General features: G+C 41.9%; 2 protein-coding genes across 2 annotated transcripts in view; both read right to left on the reverse strand.

Annotated features, from left to right (window-relative positions):
• Nucleotides 1–4,055, reverse strand: part of zmp:0000001082 (integrin alpha-D) — a 63,698-nt gene extending 59,643 nt beyond the window's left edge. The window contains exon 1 of the mRNA XM_017684450.2: nucleotides 3,952–4,055. Coding sequence (XP_017539939.1) covers nucleotides 3,952–3,988 — 37 coding nt within the window. The 5' untranslated portion in view covers nucleotides 3,989–4,055. The remainder of the gene's footprint in view (nucleotides 1–3,951) is intronic.
• An 11,150-nt stretch (nucleotides 4,056–15,205) lies between these two features.
• The window catches only part of wfikkn1 (WAP, follistatin/kazal, immunoglobulin, kunitz and netrin domain containing 1), a 7,228-nt gene continuing 1,258 nt past the window's right edge, over nucleotides 15,206–21,175 (reverse strand). Inside the window, exon 2 of the mRNA XM_017684448.2 lies at nucleotides 15,206–16,907. Coding sequence (XP_017539937.2) covers nucleotides 15,378–16,907 — 1,530 coding nt within the window. The 3' untranslated portion in view covers nucleotides 15,206–15,377. The remainder of the gene's footprint in view (nucleotides 16,908–21,175) is intronic.

Genomic DNA, 21,175 nt, shown 5'->3' on the forward strand with positions numbered 1-21,175 from the left:
AGACAGGGTTCTGGAGATGTTCCTACACTTTCAGATGGAGCTGATAAACTCATTTCTAAAGGAATCAGACAGTGAAGAGCATCAGACAGGGTTCTGGAGATGTTCCTACACTTTCAGATGGAGCTGATAAACTCATTTCTAAAGGAATCAGACAGTGAAGAGCATCAGACAGGGTTCTGGAGATGTTCCTACACTTTCAGATGGTGCTGATAAACTAATTTCTAAAGGAATCAGACAGTGAAGAGCATCAGACAGGGTTCTGGAGATGTTCCTACACTTTCAGATGGAGCTGATAAACTCATTTCTAAAGGAATCAGACAGTGAAGAGCATCAGACAGTATTCTGGAGATGTTCCTACACATTCAAATGGAGCTGATAAACTCATTTCTAAAGGAATCAGACAGTGAAGAGCATCAGACAGGGTTCTGGAGATGTTCCTACACTTTCAGATGGAGCTAATGAACTCATTTCTAAAGGAATCAGACAGTGAAGAGCATCAGACAGTATTCTGGAGATGTTCCTACACGTTCAAATGGAGCTAATAAACTCATTTCTAAAGGAATCAGACAGTGAAGAGCATCAGACAGGGTTCTGGAGATGTTCCTACACTTTCAGATGGAGCTGATAAACTCATTTCTAAAGGAATCAGACAGTGAAGAGCATCAGACAGGGTTCTGGAGATGTTCCTCCACTTTCAGATGGAGCTGATAAACTCATTTCTAAAGGAATCAGACAGTGAAGAGCATCAGACAGGGTTCTGGAGATGTTCCTCCACTTTCATATGGTGCTGATAAACTAATTTCTAAAGGAATCAGACAGTGAAGAGCATCAGACAGGGTTCTGGAGATGTTCCTACACTTTCAGATGGAGCTGATAAACTCATTTCTAAAGGAATCAGACAGTGAAGAGCATCAGACAGTATTCTGGAGATGTTCCTACACATTCAAATGGAGCTGATAAACTCATTTCTAAAGGAATCAGACAGTGAAGAGCATCAGACAGGGTTCTGGAGATGTTCCTACACTTTCAGATGGAGCTAATGAACTCATTTCTAAAGGAATCAGACAGTGAAGAGCATCAGACAGTATTCTGGAGATGTTCCTACACGTTCAAATGGAGCTGATAAACTAATTTCTAAAGGAATCAGACAGTGAAGAGCATCAGACAGGATTCTGGAGATGTTCCTACACTTTCAGATGGAGCTGATAAACTCATTTCTAAAGGAATCAGACATGAAGAGCATCAGACAGCATTCTGGAGATGTTCCTACACTTTCAGATGGAGCTGATAAACTCATTTCTAAAGGAATCAGACAGTGAAGAGCATCAGACAGTATTCTGGAGATGTTCCTACATGTTCAGATGGAGCTGATAAACTCATTTCTAAAGGAATCAGACAGTGAAGAGCATCAGACAGGATTCTGGAGATGTTCCTACACTTTCAGAAGGAGCTGATAAACTCATTTCTAAAGGAATCAGACATGAAGAGCATCAGACAAGGTTCTGAAGATGTTCCTACACTTTCAGATGGAGCTGATAAACATTCACACAGTTATTTCTGTCTGAGTTAATATTTCACCACACAGTTTAAAATAAACACATTTTAAAATATATGTGGTTAATATGGTTAGATTAGGCCTAATCCCTAATCTAACAGTCCCTAAACTAGAGCTGAATCCCGAAGGCCTAATCCCTAATCTAACAGTCGCTAAACTAGAGCTGAATCCCAAAGGCCTAATCCATAACATAACACTCCCTAAACTAGAGCTGAATCCCGAAGGCCTAATCCCCATCCTAACAGTCCCTAAACTACAGCTGAATCCCAAAGGCCTAATCCCTAATCTAACAGTCCCTAAACTAGAGCTGAATCCCGAAGGCCTAATCCCCAACCTAACAGTCCCTAAATTAGAGCTGAATCCTGAAGGCCTAATCCCCAACCTAACAGTCCCTAAACTAGAGTTGAATCCTGAAGGCCTAATCCCTAATCTAACAGTCCCTAAACTAGAGCTGAATCCTGAAGGCCTAATCCCTAATCTAACAGTCCCTAAACTAGAGCTGAATCCCGAAGGTCTAATCCCTAACCTAACAGTCCGTAAACTTGAGCTGAATCCCGAAGGCCTAATCCCAAACCTAACAGTCCCTAAACTAGAGCTGAATCCCTAAAGCCTAATCCCCAACCTAACAGTCCCTAAACTACAGCTGAATCCTGAAGGCCTAATCCCTTACCTAACAGTCCCTAAACTAGAGCTGTATCCTGAAGGCCTAATCCCCAACCTAACAGTCCATAAACTAGAGCTGAATCCCTAAGGCCTAATCCCCAACCTAACATTCCCTAAACTAGAGCTGAATCCCGAAGGCCTAATCCCCAACCTAACACTCCCTAAACTAGAGCTGAATCCTGAAGGCCTAATCCCTAACCTAACAGTCCCTAAACTAGAGCTGAATCCCGAAGGCCTAATCCCCAACCTAACACTCCCTAAACTAGAGCTGAATCCCGAAGGCCTAATCCCTAATCTAACAGTCCCTAAACCAGAGCTGAATCCAGAAGGCCTAATCCCCAACCTAACAGTCCCTAAACTAGAGCTGAATCCTGAAGGCCTAATCCCCAACCTAACAGTCCCTAAACTAGAACTGAATCCTGAAGGCCTAATCCCTAACCTAACAGTCCCTAAACTAGAGCTGAATCCTGAAGGCCTAATCCCCAACCTAACACTCTCTAAACTAGAGCTGAATCCTGAAGGCCTAATCCCTAATCTAACAGTCCCTAAACCAGAGCTGAATCCAGAAGGCCTAATCCCCAACCTAACAGTCCCTAAACTAGAGCTGAATCCTGAAGGCCTAATCCCCAACCTAACAGTCCCTAAACTAGAACTGAATCCTGAAGGCCTAATCCCTAACCTAACAGTCCCTAAACTAGAGCTGAATCCTGAAGGCCTAATCCCCAACCTAACACTCTCTAAACTAGAGCTGAATCCTGAAGGCCTAATCCCTAATCTAACAGTCCCTAAACCAGAGCTGAATCCAGAAGGCCTAATCCCCAACCTAACAGTCCCTAAACTAGAGCTGAATCCTGAAGGCCTAATCCCCAACCTAACAGTCCCTAAACTAGAGCTGAATCCTGAAGGCCTAATCCCCAACCTAACAGTCCCTAAACTAGAGCTGAATCCTGAAGGCCTAATCCCTAACATAACAGTCCCTAAACTAGAGCTGAATCCTGAAAGCCTAATCCCTAATCTAACAGTCCGTAAACTTGAGCTGAATCCTGAAGGCCTAATCCCCAACCTAACAGTCCCTAAACTAGAGCTGAATCCTGAAGGCCTAACTCACATACACACATTTTCTTAGCTGCTTCTTCCTCAGGCCTACAGGCCTAACTCTTAGTCTCTAAAGTTTCACTGGAAGTTAATCCCTAACCCCCAAGGCTTAATCCTAACCCCTAACACCTCAGGTCAACTTCAGAATGCCTAACCGCACAACATAATCCCTAAACCCCCGCGGTCCAGTCTGTTTCAGATTTAACCAATGAAAGTTGAACACTTAGACAGTCCTAGTGGTTCTAGATTGTTCTAAACAGAGAGGAACACACACAAGGTTAAAGCTGGTCGCCTAACCGAAGCTAATTCAGCTGCATGCCTGGAACCGTTCGACAGTCTGTGACACCGTACAGAAATTCAGAGCTGCTGAGTTTGTTCCGAGTGACAGAACCGAGCAGAACGTGCAGGTTAAATAGAAGCGCGAGTCGGTGTAGGAAACAGGGAGTGTTCTCTGTCGTTAGATCAAACAGGAAGCGGTATTTCAGACGACTAAACTCACTGAAAACAGTCAAAAACAGACGTTAGAGGAACGACGTTAAATGACAGAACAGAAAAAAGGTTCCGACATTTCACTTTCAACAAAACGGACGGCAGAGTTTTACACAGAGCATGGCTGATTAAACAGAATCGGTTCTCACCGCAGAACAGCAGCACCAGAAGCCTCATCCTCTCCATAGCTGCCTCTCCCGCTCACTGATCTCTCTCTCTCTCTCTCTCTCTCTCTCTCTCTCTCTCTCTCTCTTCCTCTCTCTCTCTTTCTCTTCCTCTCTCTCTCCTTTCCCACCCTCCTGTTTCGACTCGCAGCCTTCACACGTCTCTGTGGTCGAGGCTCTGCATCTGCAGAACCGCGAGAGTTTGATAGTTTAGACTTTTGTCTGATCTTAGTGGGTGAGGGTGAGAAAGAGAGATAGAGAGCGAGTGAGAGAGTGAGATAGTTTTGGGGGGGGCTGTTCTCATGCTAAACCCTCTGATCACACATTATTAAAGTCTTTGATCAGAACACGAGCAACAAACAACCAGAGATTACCGACGGCTTTATGAGAACGCCGGCTTGGCTGATGATCCAAAATACAGGCACATTATGCTCCAAGGATTCCGCCCATGTTTTAATCCCTAACTCCTAAAAAAAAGTCATCTTTTAATCCTAACCCTAAATCCCTAAAATCCTAATCCCATAATCCTAATTTCTAACACTTCAGTCCTAATCTTAATCAGTAAAGCCTAATCCTACAGCCTCTAAACCTAGTGCCCAAACTAAGGCCTAATACCAAACCCCATAATCCTAATGTCTAAATCCTTAGTCCTAATCTTAACCAGTTAAAACGCTTAATCCTGATCCCCAAAATCTCCACCCTAATCCCATAAGAACCCTTTAAGGTTCTCCATAAAAAGCTGCAGCAGTAAAGTGAATTAGAACTGTATATATATTCTGTGTTTATTGAGCAGACACAAAGTGTAGAACCATTTCTCTCGTTTCTCCTCTTCACTCGGTTCACACGGTTCTATGTTTGGTTCTCTGTTAGTGCTACAGCAGGCTGGACTGAGGGCTGTCAGTCACTGCTCGTTAGAATACTAGGCCACGCCCTCACAGTTGAACGGCAGGCTGTTTTATTGTTTATGCTGTTTTTCATTGTAACATTGGTGGATGTTTAATATGAGCCTGTATTTTAGTCTAAATTCAGGCCTTTATTATCTCTGACTGTGTGTTTGGCTGGAGCTCTGACACTGCAGGGAGAGGTTTCTACAGAACTGTGTTCTCAGAGAGGTTCTCACACATTCAAGCTGCAGCAGGCGCTACAGGAAGGGTGTATGTTCTGCACAGAGGGAGCTGTGATCGTACCTCGGCACTTTAAACGCACACTCACACACACACACACACACACACACACACACACACACACACAGACACACACAGACTCACACACACACAGAGACATGCACACACACTCATACACACACACATACACATACAGACACACACACACACACACATACACACACACACACACACAGACACACACACACTCACACACACACACACATACACACACGCACACACAGAGACATGCACACACACTCATACACACACACATACACATACAGACACACACACACACATATACACACACACGCATACACATACACACACACTCACATACACACTCACACACACACACACACACACACATATACACGTACTCTCACATACACAGACACACACTCATACACACACACACTTACTCAAATACACATATACACACACACTCATACACACTCACACACTCATATACACACACACACACACACATTGAGAGATGTTGGTGTCGCAACACTGGGGACTCATCATGCAACATTTCCTTTTACTTTGTTCTGAAGCAGGTTTCCTTCTCTGCTTCAGATGAACTTTCTGTGGTGTTCTTTCAGCTGTGATTCTCCTTTATTCAGAGCAGAACCCTGAGAGTCTTCAGAGAAGTTCTGACAAGTTCCGTAACTGTGTTTGCTTTTTGTGTTTAAACTTATTGTAATGTTTTAATGCTCTTACTTCATCGCTCAGTTTTGGCTAGAAATAAAATGATTAAAAAGCCTCAACAGAACGTTGTCCAATCAGGATTGTTCTCTCCGTGGTACTCGAGTAGATACAGCCGAACTGCTGTCCATTGGTCAGGACTTCAGGAGCTGGACTGAAGGCCTTACACGTTAGATTAACTACCAACATCATTAGGAAGTGACAGAGGAACCGGCCGCTCACACTCTGATTGACCAAAAACATCACTCTAGGCCTTTTGGATGTTCTAGATACGTCAGTCTTTGTGAACATCAGCCACAGTCGGTTGGCTTCACATAGAACTTATGGGAGCTTCAAATTTCTGTGTTGAGTCTAGAACAGGCATGTGCATCACAGTGGCCCAGGGGGACCTCTAGTGGTCATATAGTGGTTTGTACCCTTAGAGTTGCCTTGTTAGGCCTTGATAAACGTCTTTCTTTTCTCATCGAGGTGCTTTCTGATTATATTATGTACAGATTGTGATTTGCGAGAAGGGATAACTGCGAGTTTATGGTGTAGAAAATGGGGCTAATTTGCCAGCATGGGAGTTTCTATTCATGTCAGCATCAAGCTGAACATTATTAATGTAAAACTATAAGGTTACTGTATGATATGTACTACAAGGCGAACTCAGACAAGAGGCAGTTTTAATGCCTGTTGAATTCATTTTAGTTTTCAGTGCGTCTTCTGAGTAAACATTCCAATCATTGTTATTCGGCCTCAGATGACCACATCTGAACCGTCCAGCAAACTTGCTGCCACGGAGACGGGACGGCAGCAGCTCTGACTGACTATCCAGGCTAGAAGAGAACGACGTGTACAGCTTAAACTGAGTAAACTGATGATCTCCAGCCGTCGTCAGTTCATTCTTTAATATTTCACTGAGAAACCAAATACACAGTGTTTTGATCGCCGGTTTCTGGATGACCAACACAACAGCATCCTCATTTTAGCTGTGGGTGCTTAGCTTCATGATCAGAGGTTAAACCAGGGCCACGTTTAGAGCTGTGAGGAAAACCACAGTGTTTTCAGCTTAGTAACCTAAAGGTTTTTGGTCTTGTTTGTAATTCTGATGGTTTCCCCAGATTGCTGATGGGGGTGTAAATATTTAGTAACTACTGAGTTAAAACCAGTTTGTGGTGCAGCTCGTTCTGATTTAGTGATGATCGACCTGAACTTAGTAAACACTTACGGTACAACTAGCCCTGGTGCAGCTGGACACTGGACACTGGACTCTGGTCCAACACAACCAGCCCATAAGTTGTGTGCTTGATTGTATCTTCAACATTTGGACAATATTTGTCTATAACAACACTCTATATAATGTACTCCATGCAGATTTATATCCATTTAATATTTGTTAAAGCAGAGACAGGGTTTAAAGGTAATGAACTCCCTGCAGGTCAAACGTGTCTGAAATACGTGAGTTTTGCTGTTCGCAGTCGCGTTTTAAAGGAGAGCAGAATGAATTTGTTCAACGGGCAGTGAACTGTTCCTTCTTCCTGGTGGTGCAGAGGCGGAGCTCCCGGGAAGGAACTGCAGGAGAAGCATATCCTGGTTATCTGGTGGAAGAGGAGGAAGAAGACAGACAAGATGGCGGAGTGAGGAAGGTGGACATGTGGTGTGTTTGGGGGATTTAGACACCATGGCTGAAGCCACAACAGCCACCAGCTTATGAAGGCCAACTTATGAACTGGGAGCCGTGTGGAAAGGAGAAGTTCTCAGATCTAAGAAAAGTGGAGTGATCCTCAGAGATCTAGAAGAAACTCAGGGTTAGGCCTAAGCCAGCCGGTGAGACCCAGCTGGTTGATTTCTTTTGTATTATTTGCAATTCATTGCGAAATATTTGTGATTGATGGGGTGTCGGTACTGTAGAGATGTGATGGGGTGTCGGTACTGTAGAGACGTGATGGGGTGTCAGTACTGTAGAGATGTGATGGGGTGTCAGTACTGTAGAGATGTGATGGGGTGTCAGTATTGTAGAGATGTGATGGGGTGTCAGTATTGTAGAGATGTGATGGGGTGTCAGTACTGTAGAGATGTGATAGGGTGTCAGTACTGTAGAGATGTGATGGGGTGTCAGTGTTGTAGAGATGTGATGGGGTGTCAGTATTGTAGAGACGTGATGGAGTGTCAGTACTGTAGAGATGTGATGGGGTGTCAGTACTGTAGAGATGTGATGGGGAGTCGGTACTGTAGAGACGTGATGGGGTGTCAGTACTGTAAAGACGTGATGGGGTGTCAGTACTGTAGAGATGTGATGGGGTGTCAGTACTGAAGAGATGTGATGGGGTGTCAGTACTGTAGAGACACGATGGAGTGTCAGTACTGTAGAGACGTGATGGGGAGTCGGTACTGTAGAGATGTGATGGGGTGTCGGTACTGTAAAGAAGTGATGGGGTGTCAGTACTGCAGAGATGTGATGGGGTGTCAGTACTGTAAAGATGTAATGGGGTGTCAGTACTGTAGAGATGTGATGGGGTGTCAGTATTGTAGAGATGTGATGGGGTGTCAGTATTGTAGAGATGTGATGGGGTGTCAGTATTGTAGAGATGTGATGGGGTGTCAGTACTGTAGAGATGTGATGGGGTGTCAGTACTGTAGAGATGTGATGGGGTGTCAGTACTGTAGAGATGTGATGGGGTGTCAGTATTGTAGAGATGTGATGGGGTGTCAGTACTGTAAAGACGTGATGGGGTGTCAGTACTGTAGAGATGTGATGGGGTGTCAGTATTGTAGAGATGTGATGGGGTGTCAGTACTGTAGAGATGTGATGGGGTGTCAGTATTGTAGAGATGTGATGGGGTGTCAGTATTGTAGAGATGTGATGGGGTGTCAGTACTGTAGAGATGTGATGGGGTGTCAGTACTGTAGAGATGTGATGGGGTGTCAGTACTGTAGAGATGTGATGGGGTGTCAGTATTGTAGAGATGTGATGGGGTGTCAGTATTGTAGAGATGTGATGGGGTGTCAGTACTGTAGAGATGTGATGGGGTGTCAGTACTGTAGAGATGTGATGGGGTGTCAGTATTGTAGAGATGTGATGGGGTGTCAGTACTGTAAAGACGTGATGGGGTGTCAGTACTGTAGAGATGTGATGGGGTGTCAGTATTGTAGAGATGTGATGGGGTGTCAGTATTGTAGAGATGTGATGGGGTGTCAGTACTGTATAGATGTGATGGGGTGTCAGTACTGTAGAGATGTGATGGGGTGTCAGTACCTTAGAGATGTGATGACACAGACAAATATCTGAAATCTTTGGATTCAAAAAAAAATTTGCTCTCAATTCCGGACCCACTTTGGGTTATAGTCGATCTCAGTTTTAAGTCCTATAGTGTCTAACCACTTGTTCGTGCCTTCCTATTCCAACTCAGCTTTTTGCGTATGGTACAAGAAGGGAAGTAGAAGCTTAAAGGATTTGTTTTCAGACAGCTCATTCCTATCTTTCACCGAACTTTCCCAAAGATTTAAGTTACCGTGAAGCCACTTTTTCAGGTATCTTCAGATAAGGAGCTTTACTCAAAAAGCATTCAGCTCCTTCCCTAGTTCACCTCCATTGTCAATAGTTGATATGTTGTTGAGTTTAAGTCCAAATAAACGTGGCACAATTTCCCATATATATTTTACTGTTAGCCCTATAAATCCTTAGATGCTAGAGCATCTTAGGGCTGCATGGCAGCAGGACTTAACTATTGTTCTATCTGATGCTGATTGGGAGGGCATTCTTCACCAGGTGCACTCGTCGTCCCCTTGTGCAAGACATGGGTTGATACAATTTAAGATACTCCATAGGTTCCATTTCACTCATTCCAAATTGGCAAAAAATGTTCCTGATACCAGCTCGGCGTGCAATAGATGTAAGCAAACGCCAGCTACTTTAGCCCATATGTTCTGGTGGTGCCCTAGACTGGAGGAGTTCTGGAGGAGTATATCTAAAACCTTTAATGACATCTATGGTGTCGTAATTGATCCACATCCTCTATTTGGTACACGACCTGAAGGACCTCATCTCTAACTAAAGACAAACATCATGTTATCACCTTTTCTACCCTGCTAGCAAGACACCTAATTCTTTTAAACTGGAAGGGGGATTAATGAAGTTATGGCCCACATTCAAATGGAAAAGATCAAGTTCACTATAAGAGGCTCAAAAGAAACGTTTTTTGATGCTTGGCTACCTTTTATAACATACTTTGAGGGTTTACACACATCTTGAAGAGACCCTGGACCTGTTTCTTTATAACACATCATATGACTTCTATGCGATGCTGAACTCCAGCTACTGCCCTAATTTTAGGGCTATAAATTTGAGGGTTGAGACTGAACTGGCTTAGGCTCCTCTGGGGTGACTATTTAAAGGGAAGGGGGGGGGCGTAAAATAAAATAAAATAATAATAATAAATTAATAATAATAATGGAAATGTAACTGATCTAGAAATGGTGTTTCAATGATAATATAATGGAGGTAATTACTAACATTATTATTAATACGGTTTGGTACTGTGTGTATATGTATATGCAGGTGTATGTATGAATATGTAGGTGATATATGAATATGTAGGTGTATGGGTACAAATGTATACATGTTTGTGTATGTATGGGTATATATGTGTATGTAAGTATATAATTTTATTTTCTATTCAACAAGGTATTTTATCTACCTCCTTTTTGCATTTGTACTTGTGTTTATTATTACTGTTCTATTATATTGCTTTGAGTGGAGCAGAGAGACAAGGACGGGTCTAGGATGAAGCGTTGTCTTATATTAGTTTATACGGTACTATGTTGTCGTTGTTGAACATTACAAAATAAAAAACAGAATATTCAAGAAAAAAAAGAATATCCAGGAGAAGGTCTGTTACTTCTTACTAAATGGGTAAACTGTGACAGTGCAGGATGATCTCCAGTTTGGAGAAGCAAGAGGAGAACGTGGAGATCCTCCTGCTACAGCAACTGAAACCTTCACTCCCAGCTCGGATCTCTGTAACTCAGTCGTAGCTGATTTTGGAGATGAAGTTCCACACAAAGAGGCTGATCAGACAGCGACGCTGGGCTACTGTCCATTCTGGAAAAGTGAACGCAGCATGAAGATCTTCACTTCATTCAGAAGCTGAAACTCCACACAGGCTACTGTAACTCAGATGTTTGTAGCTTAGATTGAGCTGCGTTTGGAGATTCTGAGCCTTTCAACTTTGTGAAAAATTTGTTTCAGTTAGGAGCTGCTTCCTCATCTTGGATATTATCATTCCAAAAGCAGAGGCCGACGTGATTGGTCAGTGGAAACTGAACCAAATAATGTGCTGTTCCTGAATAAATCAGGTTTGGTGTGTAACAGCCTTTATTGCTCTAACAGTCAATGAACCACAGAGCCAGGCTAATATCCACCGACTCTTCTGGACCTTTCCAGAATGTCCGGCTGGCCCACCCACCCCTGCGTACTATTAGAAATCCCATAGGAACGCTAGCAGGAATTAGCATTACTGTTCTGGTGTTTATGTTCTAAATTGAAGCTCCAATAATCATGGTTCACCACTGTCTAGAACAGTTTACCACATCCCACACACAGCTGCTAAATGTCTAAACCCCCAAAACCCAAACCATCCACCTCCAACCACCTCCCAGCCTCACAGTATAATCTAGAACAACCTAGGAACCTAGAACAACAGCGTTTATCAGGACAGGACTTGTGTTTTTTATCAATATATCAGGACAAATATACAGTAAAACAGTATATAACATTTGCATAAACACAAACAAACGTAAATAGAGAGGAACCAGTTTTGGGATGGGAGCTGGGCAGGAAACAGTTACACAGAGGAAATAACAGCTTAATGTATTTATATCAGTTGTAATATAGAGTTCCACTTACTGACCAGATGAACATCCTTTTAATCTATTTAATCATTTCAGTGTATCATTTTCTACATATTTACACTATGTGTACACTCACCGGCCACTTTATTAGGTACAGCTTACTAGTAAATGGCTGGACCCCCTTTTGCCTTCAGAACTGCCTTAATTCTTCATGGCAGACTTTCAACAAGGTGTTGGAAACGTTCCTCAGAGATTCTGGTTGGTTATTTGAGTTCCTGTTGCCTTTCTATCATCTGGAACCAGTCTGCCCATTCTCCTCTGACCTCTCACATCAACAAGGCATTTTCGTCCACACAACTGACCGCTCACTGGATATTTCCTCTTTTTCGGACCGTTCTCTGTAAACCCTAGAGATGGTTGTGCGTGAAAATCCCAGCAGATCAGCAGTTTCTGAAATACTCAGACCAGCCCGTCTGGCACCAACAACCACGCCACGTTCAAAGCCCCTTAAATCCCCTTTCTTCCCCGTTCTGATGCTCGGTCTGCACTTCAGCAAGCCGTCTTGACCACCTCTACACGCCTAAATGCAGTGAGCTGCGGCCGTGTGATTGGCTGATCAGCTATTTGTGTTAACAAGCAACTGAATAAAGTGGCCAGTGAGGGAATAAACATTGTATCAGAAGGAAATATGGGGCACAAGACACACCGTTAGTGTTTCATTTAATAAGAACACCAGCTGTTCTTTACACTATGAGACTCTTTGCCTAAACCAGTAAAGAGAGTAAGTTTCACTTTCTAAAGGACATCTAACAGTAAGACAGATTACACTGCAATGCTGCCTTTCACAGTCCACCATGTTCTAGCTAATAACTGTGTGAGGTCCAATCTTCAAAGGACCAGGTCATTATTTTTGAGTGATTTGATGATGAGTACTGAGACAGTCTAACTAGATAATACTGAAATGTTTAACATGTTCTAGATAATAACCATGATCTAGATCATCTCCGAAAAACTGCCATGGTTAGAGTCTAATTTCAGGTTCTCTGGACTAAAACAGGCCTTCTGAGCAGCACAGAGGAACTGTGTTAATCTGATCTGTTCAGAGGGTGAAGGCATGGCTCTCACTTCTTCACCCAGAACCCTCTCAGATGAGAGATAAAGGTTGTCTCTATGGTAACAACCTACAGAGTTGAGAACCATTTACAGACACAGAGATGGTGTAGACGGTAGTGTGTTTAACACAGTCTCACTCAGAATAGCTGTCCTGTTTCCACCCACAGGCCGCCGAGCTCGTCTGCTGTGACCTCTCGCATCAAACACCCTAATATTCAGCTGCACTTTCAGCTGCTACCTTTGTTGTGTAAACGACAAATAGTCAAATACTGCTAAACTACTCAAATACTCAAATAATGCTAAACTACTCAAATACTGCTAAACTACTCAAATACTCAAATACTGCTAAACTACTCAAATACTGCTAAACTACTCAAATACTGTTAAACTACTCAAATACTCAAATACTGCTAAACTACTCAAATACTGCTAAACTACTCAAATAGTCAAATACTGCTAAACTACTCAAATACTCAAATAATGCTAAACTACTCAAATACTGCTAAACTACTCAAATACTCAAATACTGCTAAACTACTCAAATACTGCTAAACTACTCAAATACTCAAATACTGCTAAACTACTCAAATACTGCTAAACTATTCAAATACTCAAATACTGCTAAACTACTCAAATACTCAAATATTGCTAAACTACTAAAATACCCAAATACTGCTAAACTACTTAAATATTGCTAAACTACTAAAATACTCAAATACTGAACTACTCAAATACCCTCTCCAACATCCATCTGAACAAATTACACCCTCTCCAAATCTAGACCATCTCCAACATCCACCGTAGACTTATCTAGACCCTCTACATCGTCCACCTGCTATAATCAAGATCCTCTAGATTAGTAAAGTATTGTGTTTGTTCATGTAAAGTTTGATTTGCTCCATTCAAAGCGTTTTCTTGAGTTAAATGACTTGAAGTAAATGTTTTAGGCGGAAATGATGAAACATATTTGCAGTGTATGATTAACACAGCCTTTATTATAGAGATTAAAATGAGTCTAACATTAAACATCAGCTGATATTCTGAAAACACCTTAAAGCCAAAACAGTTACAGCTTTACAGCATGTTGGAATAAACGTCTTTGGTTATATAACAGCCGAATATCGTCGCTGCCAGACTAAAACAGTCTTAACTTTTCCATTGGTCTGTTCATAATAAAACTTTCACACAGTGGAAACAAGAGCAGGTGTTTACAGTGTTTCTATACTAAAAAATGAAAAAGAAAAACAACTGGAGATGTGCATTAATAAGTGGTACAGTCTGAATTATTAACCATTTCTTTAGTGACAAACAAATCAATTCTGAATTGTAGAAACTGAATCATTAGTTATGGCTAATTAATGTTATTTGATACTCAAATTCTATGAATTGAAATATTAAACAATTACTTAGTTAATACTTCATTTCATGTTTGTTTGTATTTTATTACTTTGTAATGCATCAACATTTCCTTATTCATTAGTCAATTCAATCAATGCAATTTTTAAAACATTAATAATCATTAAATATATCCCTGTTATAAGGATTTGATTTTAAAATGTATTTATAAAGATACTTTGTATTACTTATTTGCACTTAAATATAAATGCTAATGAAATACTTTTTAATTAGCTTATTAAACACTAATTACTTATTAAATGCTAATTATTTATATGGCACTCAGTAAATGGTAAATAATTTAAATAGCAGCACTTATTAATGCGCAAATAACAATTATACAGTTATTAGCTATCATTAACAAACTACCAGACAACGATTAAGTTGTTATTTTTAGATTATTTAAGAATGTTAACAAAACACTTTACGCAAGGGGCCACAGGTTCCTAGGAGCCTTTTAAAGAACCACAACAATAACAGAGAAGAATGTGGACGTACCTTAGCGCAGAACAGGACATCAACAAACACAAGCTAACGTGCTACATGCTAACAGGTAATGGAAGTTAATGGTCCAATTGAAATCATGCTAACATCAACTTTATTTGATGGTTACCAAACAATGTTTTGCACCAAACCATTAAACGTCCACATAAAATGGTGCACAATCATCTGAACTCTAGTCGATATATATTTGTTTCTTATTTAGAGATGGTTTTGCATTATTATGAGATTATTTTGCTTATTTCTAGACTATTTTGCTGGTTTCAAGCACATTACTTAGCGAAAACAAAACTATCTGCCGCTGTAGTGAGATAATTTTACTTGTAAAATTTTAAGACATGTAAAACTTATTTGGAAATAAGCCTTCAACGACTTTAACAGGAGAAATATTAGAAATATCGACTAGATTTAACATAAATTCACTTGACAAGATATTGTTTTTCACAGTGCAATTCATGGCTTATTGTTGTTTTTGGTCATTTTTCCCAAAAATCATTCAAATTAGTGTTTCTTCTTTTTTTGTATCTTGTTTTAAAACGTTTTAAAACGTTTTTTTTTTCTGCTGTAAACAGTTTGACCTGAGGATGTCATCACCCTGCTCCATGACATCTTGGTTCAAGACCAGCAAGTTTAAGGTACTAGAATCCAGAATCTGTGAACACATGGAGCAGTTTGAGTTTAAGCACAGCTTAAGGGTCAGTCCTGGAACCTCTGCAGCATCTCGCAGGTCTTTTTGGCCAGGACCTCCTGGATCTTCCTGACCCTGCGGTCCGTTACAGGCCGGACATAGCTATGAGGAAGGACAACAGCCATTCCATCCTGCACTTCGCCCATCACTAGCAGGGGGGCCTCTTCCTGCAGCGTGACATTGGGGCACGGACAGTTCCAGTCCATGTGAGTCAGCGTCACCTCTAGGTGTCGAGCCTTGAACAGCTCCAGGCCCATCTTCTGGTCCCGCAGGACCTGCTCCAGGCTGAAGCGTGCGATTCCTGAGTCTAGCTCCTCGATCAGCTCCGTCAGTCGTCCGACGATGGCAAAGTCGCTACGACACAGGCTGGGCACCAGCCTGCCCTTCGGCCGGCAGCTTCGGCACTGATGTGCCTTAGGCTGAGGGCATCTTGCTTCACACTCTGCCCGGGAATGGAAGTTGTTGCTGTTTCCTTGGCAACCGCCATAAACGAAGGCCTGGCACTGCTTGCTGATACCATTGTATGCCCAGCGAGCTTCCCAGTTCCTGCATGGTCCCTGGACGGCTGGCAGGGTGCATGTTCCCAATCCTTCTCGCTGACATGCTGTCTGGCACTCCTCGTACGTCTCGAACCTGTTCCGGCCACCCGGGCATCCGCCATGGGCAAAGGGCCGGCAAGATCCCAGCAAGGTATCATAGTGCCAGTCAACATGGGTTTCACCACAGTCACCACGTTCTACCTCTGCCAAGCAGTCTGCAGGTGAGAATGGACGACCCAGAGATTCCATACCTGCTTCGAGGTCTTCATAGAAGTCATGTTCTGCACGGATGACTACGGAAAGCGGGTAATCCGCATGCAAGACACCAACGGAATTACGGGCCACGCAGGTATAGATGCCTGTGTCTGATACCTGGGCATTGTATACCACCAGCTGGCCAATGTTTGTGATCACAACATTGCCGTACATCTGATCAGGACGCATCACCAGGTGTTCCCGCCGTTCTGACTGCTTCTCCCAGGTGACATCCGGCTTAGGATGCCCAATGACATCACAGTGGAAGCTAACAGTGCCACCCAGGTACACGGCCTGGTGCTGGGGGTTGGAGTACAGGGTAGGTGGAAATGGTGCAGAGGAAGTGGGAGTGGCCTGGGAAGTGGTCCCCAAGGTCAGAGGGCTGGTGGCTGGGGCGGAAAGGTGATACCTGCAGGTGACCACAGTCAGGGTCACACCTTGAATGCAAGCCTCAGCATCCATGTAGCAACGGTTGAAGTAGGTGAGGCCATCAGAAGCACAGGTGAAGCTGGGTTCACTCTCGCAGCGATCCTGACACTTACACACCGGCTGTCCCTCCCACACCTCGCACACTGCCCCCTGCTGGTTGCACAGGTAACCCACACAGCTTGCCACACTTCCCTCTGACACATTGGTGCCCGATTGGCCATCGGGAAGTGCAGGGGAACCATCAGAGAAACGAGCAGCAACACAGCTGAGCAGGCCACACACGTTAGTGCAGCATTTCTCGAAATCAGCACAGTCCTGTAAAACAAACAGCAGATAAATAGTAACTTTAGTGCCTTTAGGAACACATTGTGTGTCAACACTGTAAAGAACAAAAGCAAGGTCAACTTGAAATTTTAATCAATCTTCTGCATAGCTTTACTTCAGTTTAGTCAAAAGTTCTTCTGGTGTATTTATAACTTGTGTCTACAAAATGCAGACATGCTTTAGCTTATATTCTGTTGGACTATTAAACAGTTCCTGCAAATTCATTTGGGAATTTTACTAGGGAATTTAATGGGGGATCAGCATGAATGCTGGTGAAGCTGATCTGGATATTCACCAGCAGGAGACCCAGGACCACACGGTTAACATGACACTATTATAAAGAACTCAACTCAGTCATGAAGTAAATAATTACAAATCTTTTCTTCTGTTTAACTCAGCCTGGGGACTCAAACTCCTTCATTGAGTTAAAAATTCTCTTAATTTTTTTAGTTCTGTTTACTCAGCTGAAACTCTTTCTATAACACAATCATTCAGATATTTCCTCCTCTTTGGTACTCACTTATAGATGCCTGTGGCATCACTTGGGTTTAAACTCATGATCTCCTGTCTGGGCAAAGGTTTAGTGCGTTTGACCACTTAGGAACACCTGAAGTGACTCACACCCAAAATTGAGGGCCCTCAAATGTAACTTCCTGTCTTGTCTCTGTCCTTTATCTGCTTCTCTGATCTGTCTCACCTGTCTATAGTCTGTAACCCCGCCCTCTCATTAGCCCCAGGTGTTTTGGTGCATTCTCTGTGTAGTTTTACCCCTGGTTTGTTAGTCTGTGTTCAGACTGCAGGCACATTGAACTTTGGAGCTCTTCTTCAGTCCCAGCACTTTATCACTCTGGATTCCACATCGTCAATGTTTGTCGTGTTGCAAGGGATGAAAAAGACACTTTGAAGTCCAATCTTAGTGTCCAGAGCGTCCAGACTGAGACGCGTCTGTAAAAATCAGACTGCAGTCGCATTTCAAACCAGCTATGAATGTGGTTTGGATCTGATTTGCTGTCCAGATGGTCAGAAATCAGTCTGGATACGATCTGGATGCGGTTTTTGTTTCTCAGGTTTGGTGGTTTATTCGTTTCCTTCATTCTTCAGTCTTTTGTTTTCTTTCTGTTTAAGTTTTTTGGTCTTTGATGTTCTTTTTTCTTTACTTTTGTGGATTCCTCTGTGTTATTGAGTTCAGTAAGAACATGGACTGGTACTGGCATCCGGCCTCTTCGCCTCTCTCTTCACCGTGTCGAGTAACTGAAGGCAGTGTAATCAGTTACTTCATCATTTTATGTTGAGCTGAGTGCTCGTGTTTCACTCTGCGCCAGTAGAACTCATTTGAATAGAAGCCGATTCATTAATAATGAAATATATTTAGATCAGAACCAGATCTGTTTACAGTTTCAGTTTCAGTTTAGTTTGGTAATTTTGTACACAGTTTTGAACAGAAGCATTAAAAATCTACACTGCATGCGTTCGTGGCTGCTACTGCGCAAAAACATGGCCAGCAGAGTGAAACTTTTCTGTTTTAATGGTCCAGTTTTCAGTTCAGAGAGAAGAACTTTGTGGTGTCACTTATTTGATTTCCTTTTTTACCATTATATCACTACTACTGTTGTCTTTGTATGGTTTCACTTTTAGCTTTTTTAGCTTATCCTGCTTAGTTGGATTATTTATTTTTATTGCTAGTGTGCCTAATAGTTGTCTTTGATTGTTTTGACCTTTAATCTTATTCGTCTTAAAATCTACTGTTTTTTTTATTTGTCTTATTTACTGTTTTAATGATTTTTTTTGTTTGTTTAATGCTTGGCTACATTGTAAACAAGGTTACAATCAATGTGCTCCTGGTTTATATAATCAAATGATCGATCGATTGATTGATTAAAAGTTGTGGGAGTTTATGTTGTATATGACTCTGATGCTGAGATCATCACATCCAGATTAGCGGGATTTTCAGGGCACGTTTGAACGTCAGTGTCCCAGTTAAGCACTGTTTACTGGCTGCATGTGTGAAGGTCAGAGATTTGCCGGTATAAAGTGGCCCACTAGTGTCCCGGGTTCTCAGTGAGAGACAGGACTGAGAGAGGAAGCTCTCGGCTGCACTGAGTCTACCTCAGTTAATCTATCATTTCAAGCTGACTTGACTTTTTTATCAGTTGTGTTTGAATCATTGGAAAGGCGTCAGTTTCCTGTTATGAGTCACACTGACGGTCTGTGGTCTGTGGTCTGATTCATCGCTGAACTCAGGGACTTCACTGAAAGATGTCAAACTGCAGGGGGGACAAAGGTCAAACTGCAGCACAGCGACTCCAGCACAGCAATTTAAGAAGCGTAGATTAATGCTGATCACTAATCATAACAATATTAATAATATTGTTTATCATATTTATCATAAAATAATGATAATAATCAGCTCGTCTCTATAGGGCAAGTGCACTGTCATTATCTCAGCTGTGGTTTAGAGTTTAAACCTAAATGAGTTACGGGGGTCCCATGTTGTTCACGGTTCCCCTCTTCCTCACATTAACTGAGATCTTCCTCATCTGCTCTTCTGTAAATTCCCTGTTCTAGTGCGGTTCTGCACTCTTCCTCACAGTAACTGAGATCTTCCTCATCTCCTCTTCTGTAGAGTCTCTGTTCTAGCGCGGTTCTGCGCTCTTCCTCACAGTAACCGAGATCTTCCTCGTCTTTTCTTCAGTCTTCAATGTGAGGAATGAGGAACAGTCGCTCTTCACTCCAAACTCTTGGGAAACTGGGGGAGTTTTCAGGTTTTCAGATCTGCTGCAGTTCATTGGAAAGTTTATCTGAGGAATCTGGGCAGAGTTGCGGTTTCTAGACTATGAAGGACCGACTGGGTCTATTAAGTTGGGACCACCAGAGACAGAAGCTGATTTTGGGGGAAGCAGATTAATAATCATCTTCACTCAACTTTATTTTATTTACTAACAAACGACATAACATCTTTGTTTTAAAAGACCCCCAGAAATTTGATTTTGAGGTATTCAGGGCGTCCAAGAGTTTAATTATGGGATCCCAAGCCTCCCAGGACACCCTGTGTCTTGAATCTTGCATTAGATAGTGCTGTATCTCAGGTTTGACTGAGGTTTATCTTCCACATCTTAATCAGTTTTAAGATAAACTTCAGTTAAACCTACAGCGCCATCTACTGGCAGATGTGTAATGTAAATGACACGGCAGTTGCATGTAGTTTAAACCACAGCTTTAAGGACAGCAGTGGAGTTTAAAATTCCCCTGAGCAATTGAACGAGTGATTGAGCGATTGAACGAGTGATTGAATGAGTGAGTGGATCAGTGAGTGAATGAGTGATTGATCTAGTGATTGAATGAATGAGTGAGTGATTGATTGGGTGAGTGAATGAGTGATTCAACAAGCAAATAAATGAGTGATTGAATGAGGGATTGAATGTGCGATTGAACAGGTCATTGAATGAGTGTTGTTGTTTGTGTTGTGTGTTGGTTGTGTTTTTGTTTGTGGTGTTTGTGTTGTTTGTGGTGTTTGTTGTTTGTGTTTGTTTATGGTGTTTGTGTTGTGTGGTGTTTGTGTTGTTGTTTGTGTTGTGTGTTGTTTGTGTTTTTGTTTGTTGTGTGTTGTTTGTGTTGTTTGTTTGTGGTGTTTGTGTTTTTGTTTGTTTGTGGTGTTTGTGTTGTGTGTTTGTGTTGTTTGTTTGTGGTGTTTGTGTTGTGTGTTGTTTGTGTTTTTGTTTGTTGTGTGTTGTTTGTGTTGTTTCTTTGTGGTGTTTGTGTTTTTGTTTGTGGTGTTTGTGGTGTTTGTGTTGTGCGTTGTTTGTGTTTTTGTTTGTTTGTGGTGTTTGTGTTGTTGTTTGTGTTGTGTGTTGTTTGTGTTGTTGTTTGTGGTGTTTGTGTTGTTTGTGTTTTTGTTTGTCGTGTTTGTGTTGATTGTGTTGTGTGTTGTTTGTGTTTGTTTGTAGTGTTTGTGTTGTTGTTTGTGTTGTGTGTTGTTTTTGTTTGTGGTGTTTGTGGTGTTGTTTGTGTTTTTGTTTGTGGTGTTTGTGTTTTTGTTTGTTTGTGGTGTTTGTGTTTTTGTTTGTGGTGTTTGTGTTTTTGTTTGTTTGTGGTGTTTGTGTTATTGTTTGTGTTGTGTGTTGTTTGTGTTTTTGTTTGTTTGTGGTGTTTGTGTTGTGTGTTGTTTGTGGTGTTTGTGTTTTTGTTTGTGGTGTTTGTGTTTTTGTTTGTTGTGTGTTGTTTGTGTTTTTGTTTGTTTGTGGTGTTTGTGTTTTTGTTTG

This window comes from Pygocentrus nattereri, chromosome 12 (genome assembly GCF_015220715.1).
Source record: "Pygocentrus nattereri isolate fPygNat1 chromosome 12, fPygNat1.pri, whole genome shotgun sequence".
Classification (NCBI taxonomy): Eukaryota; Metazoa; Chordata; class Actinopteri; order Characiformes; family Serrasalmidae; genus Pygocentrus; species Pygocentrus nattereri.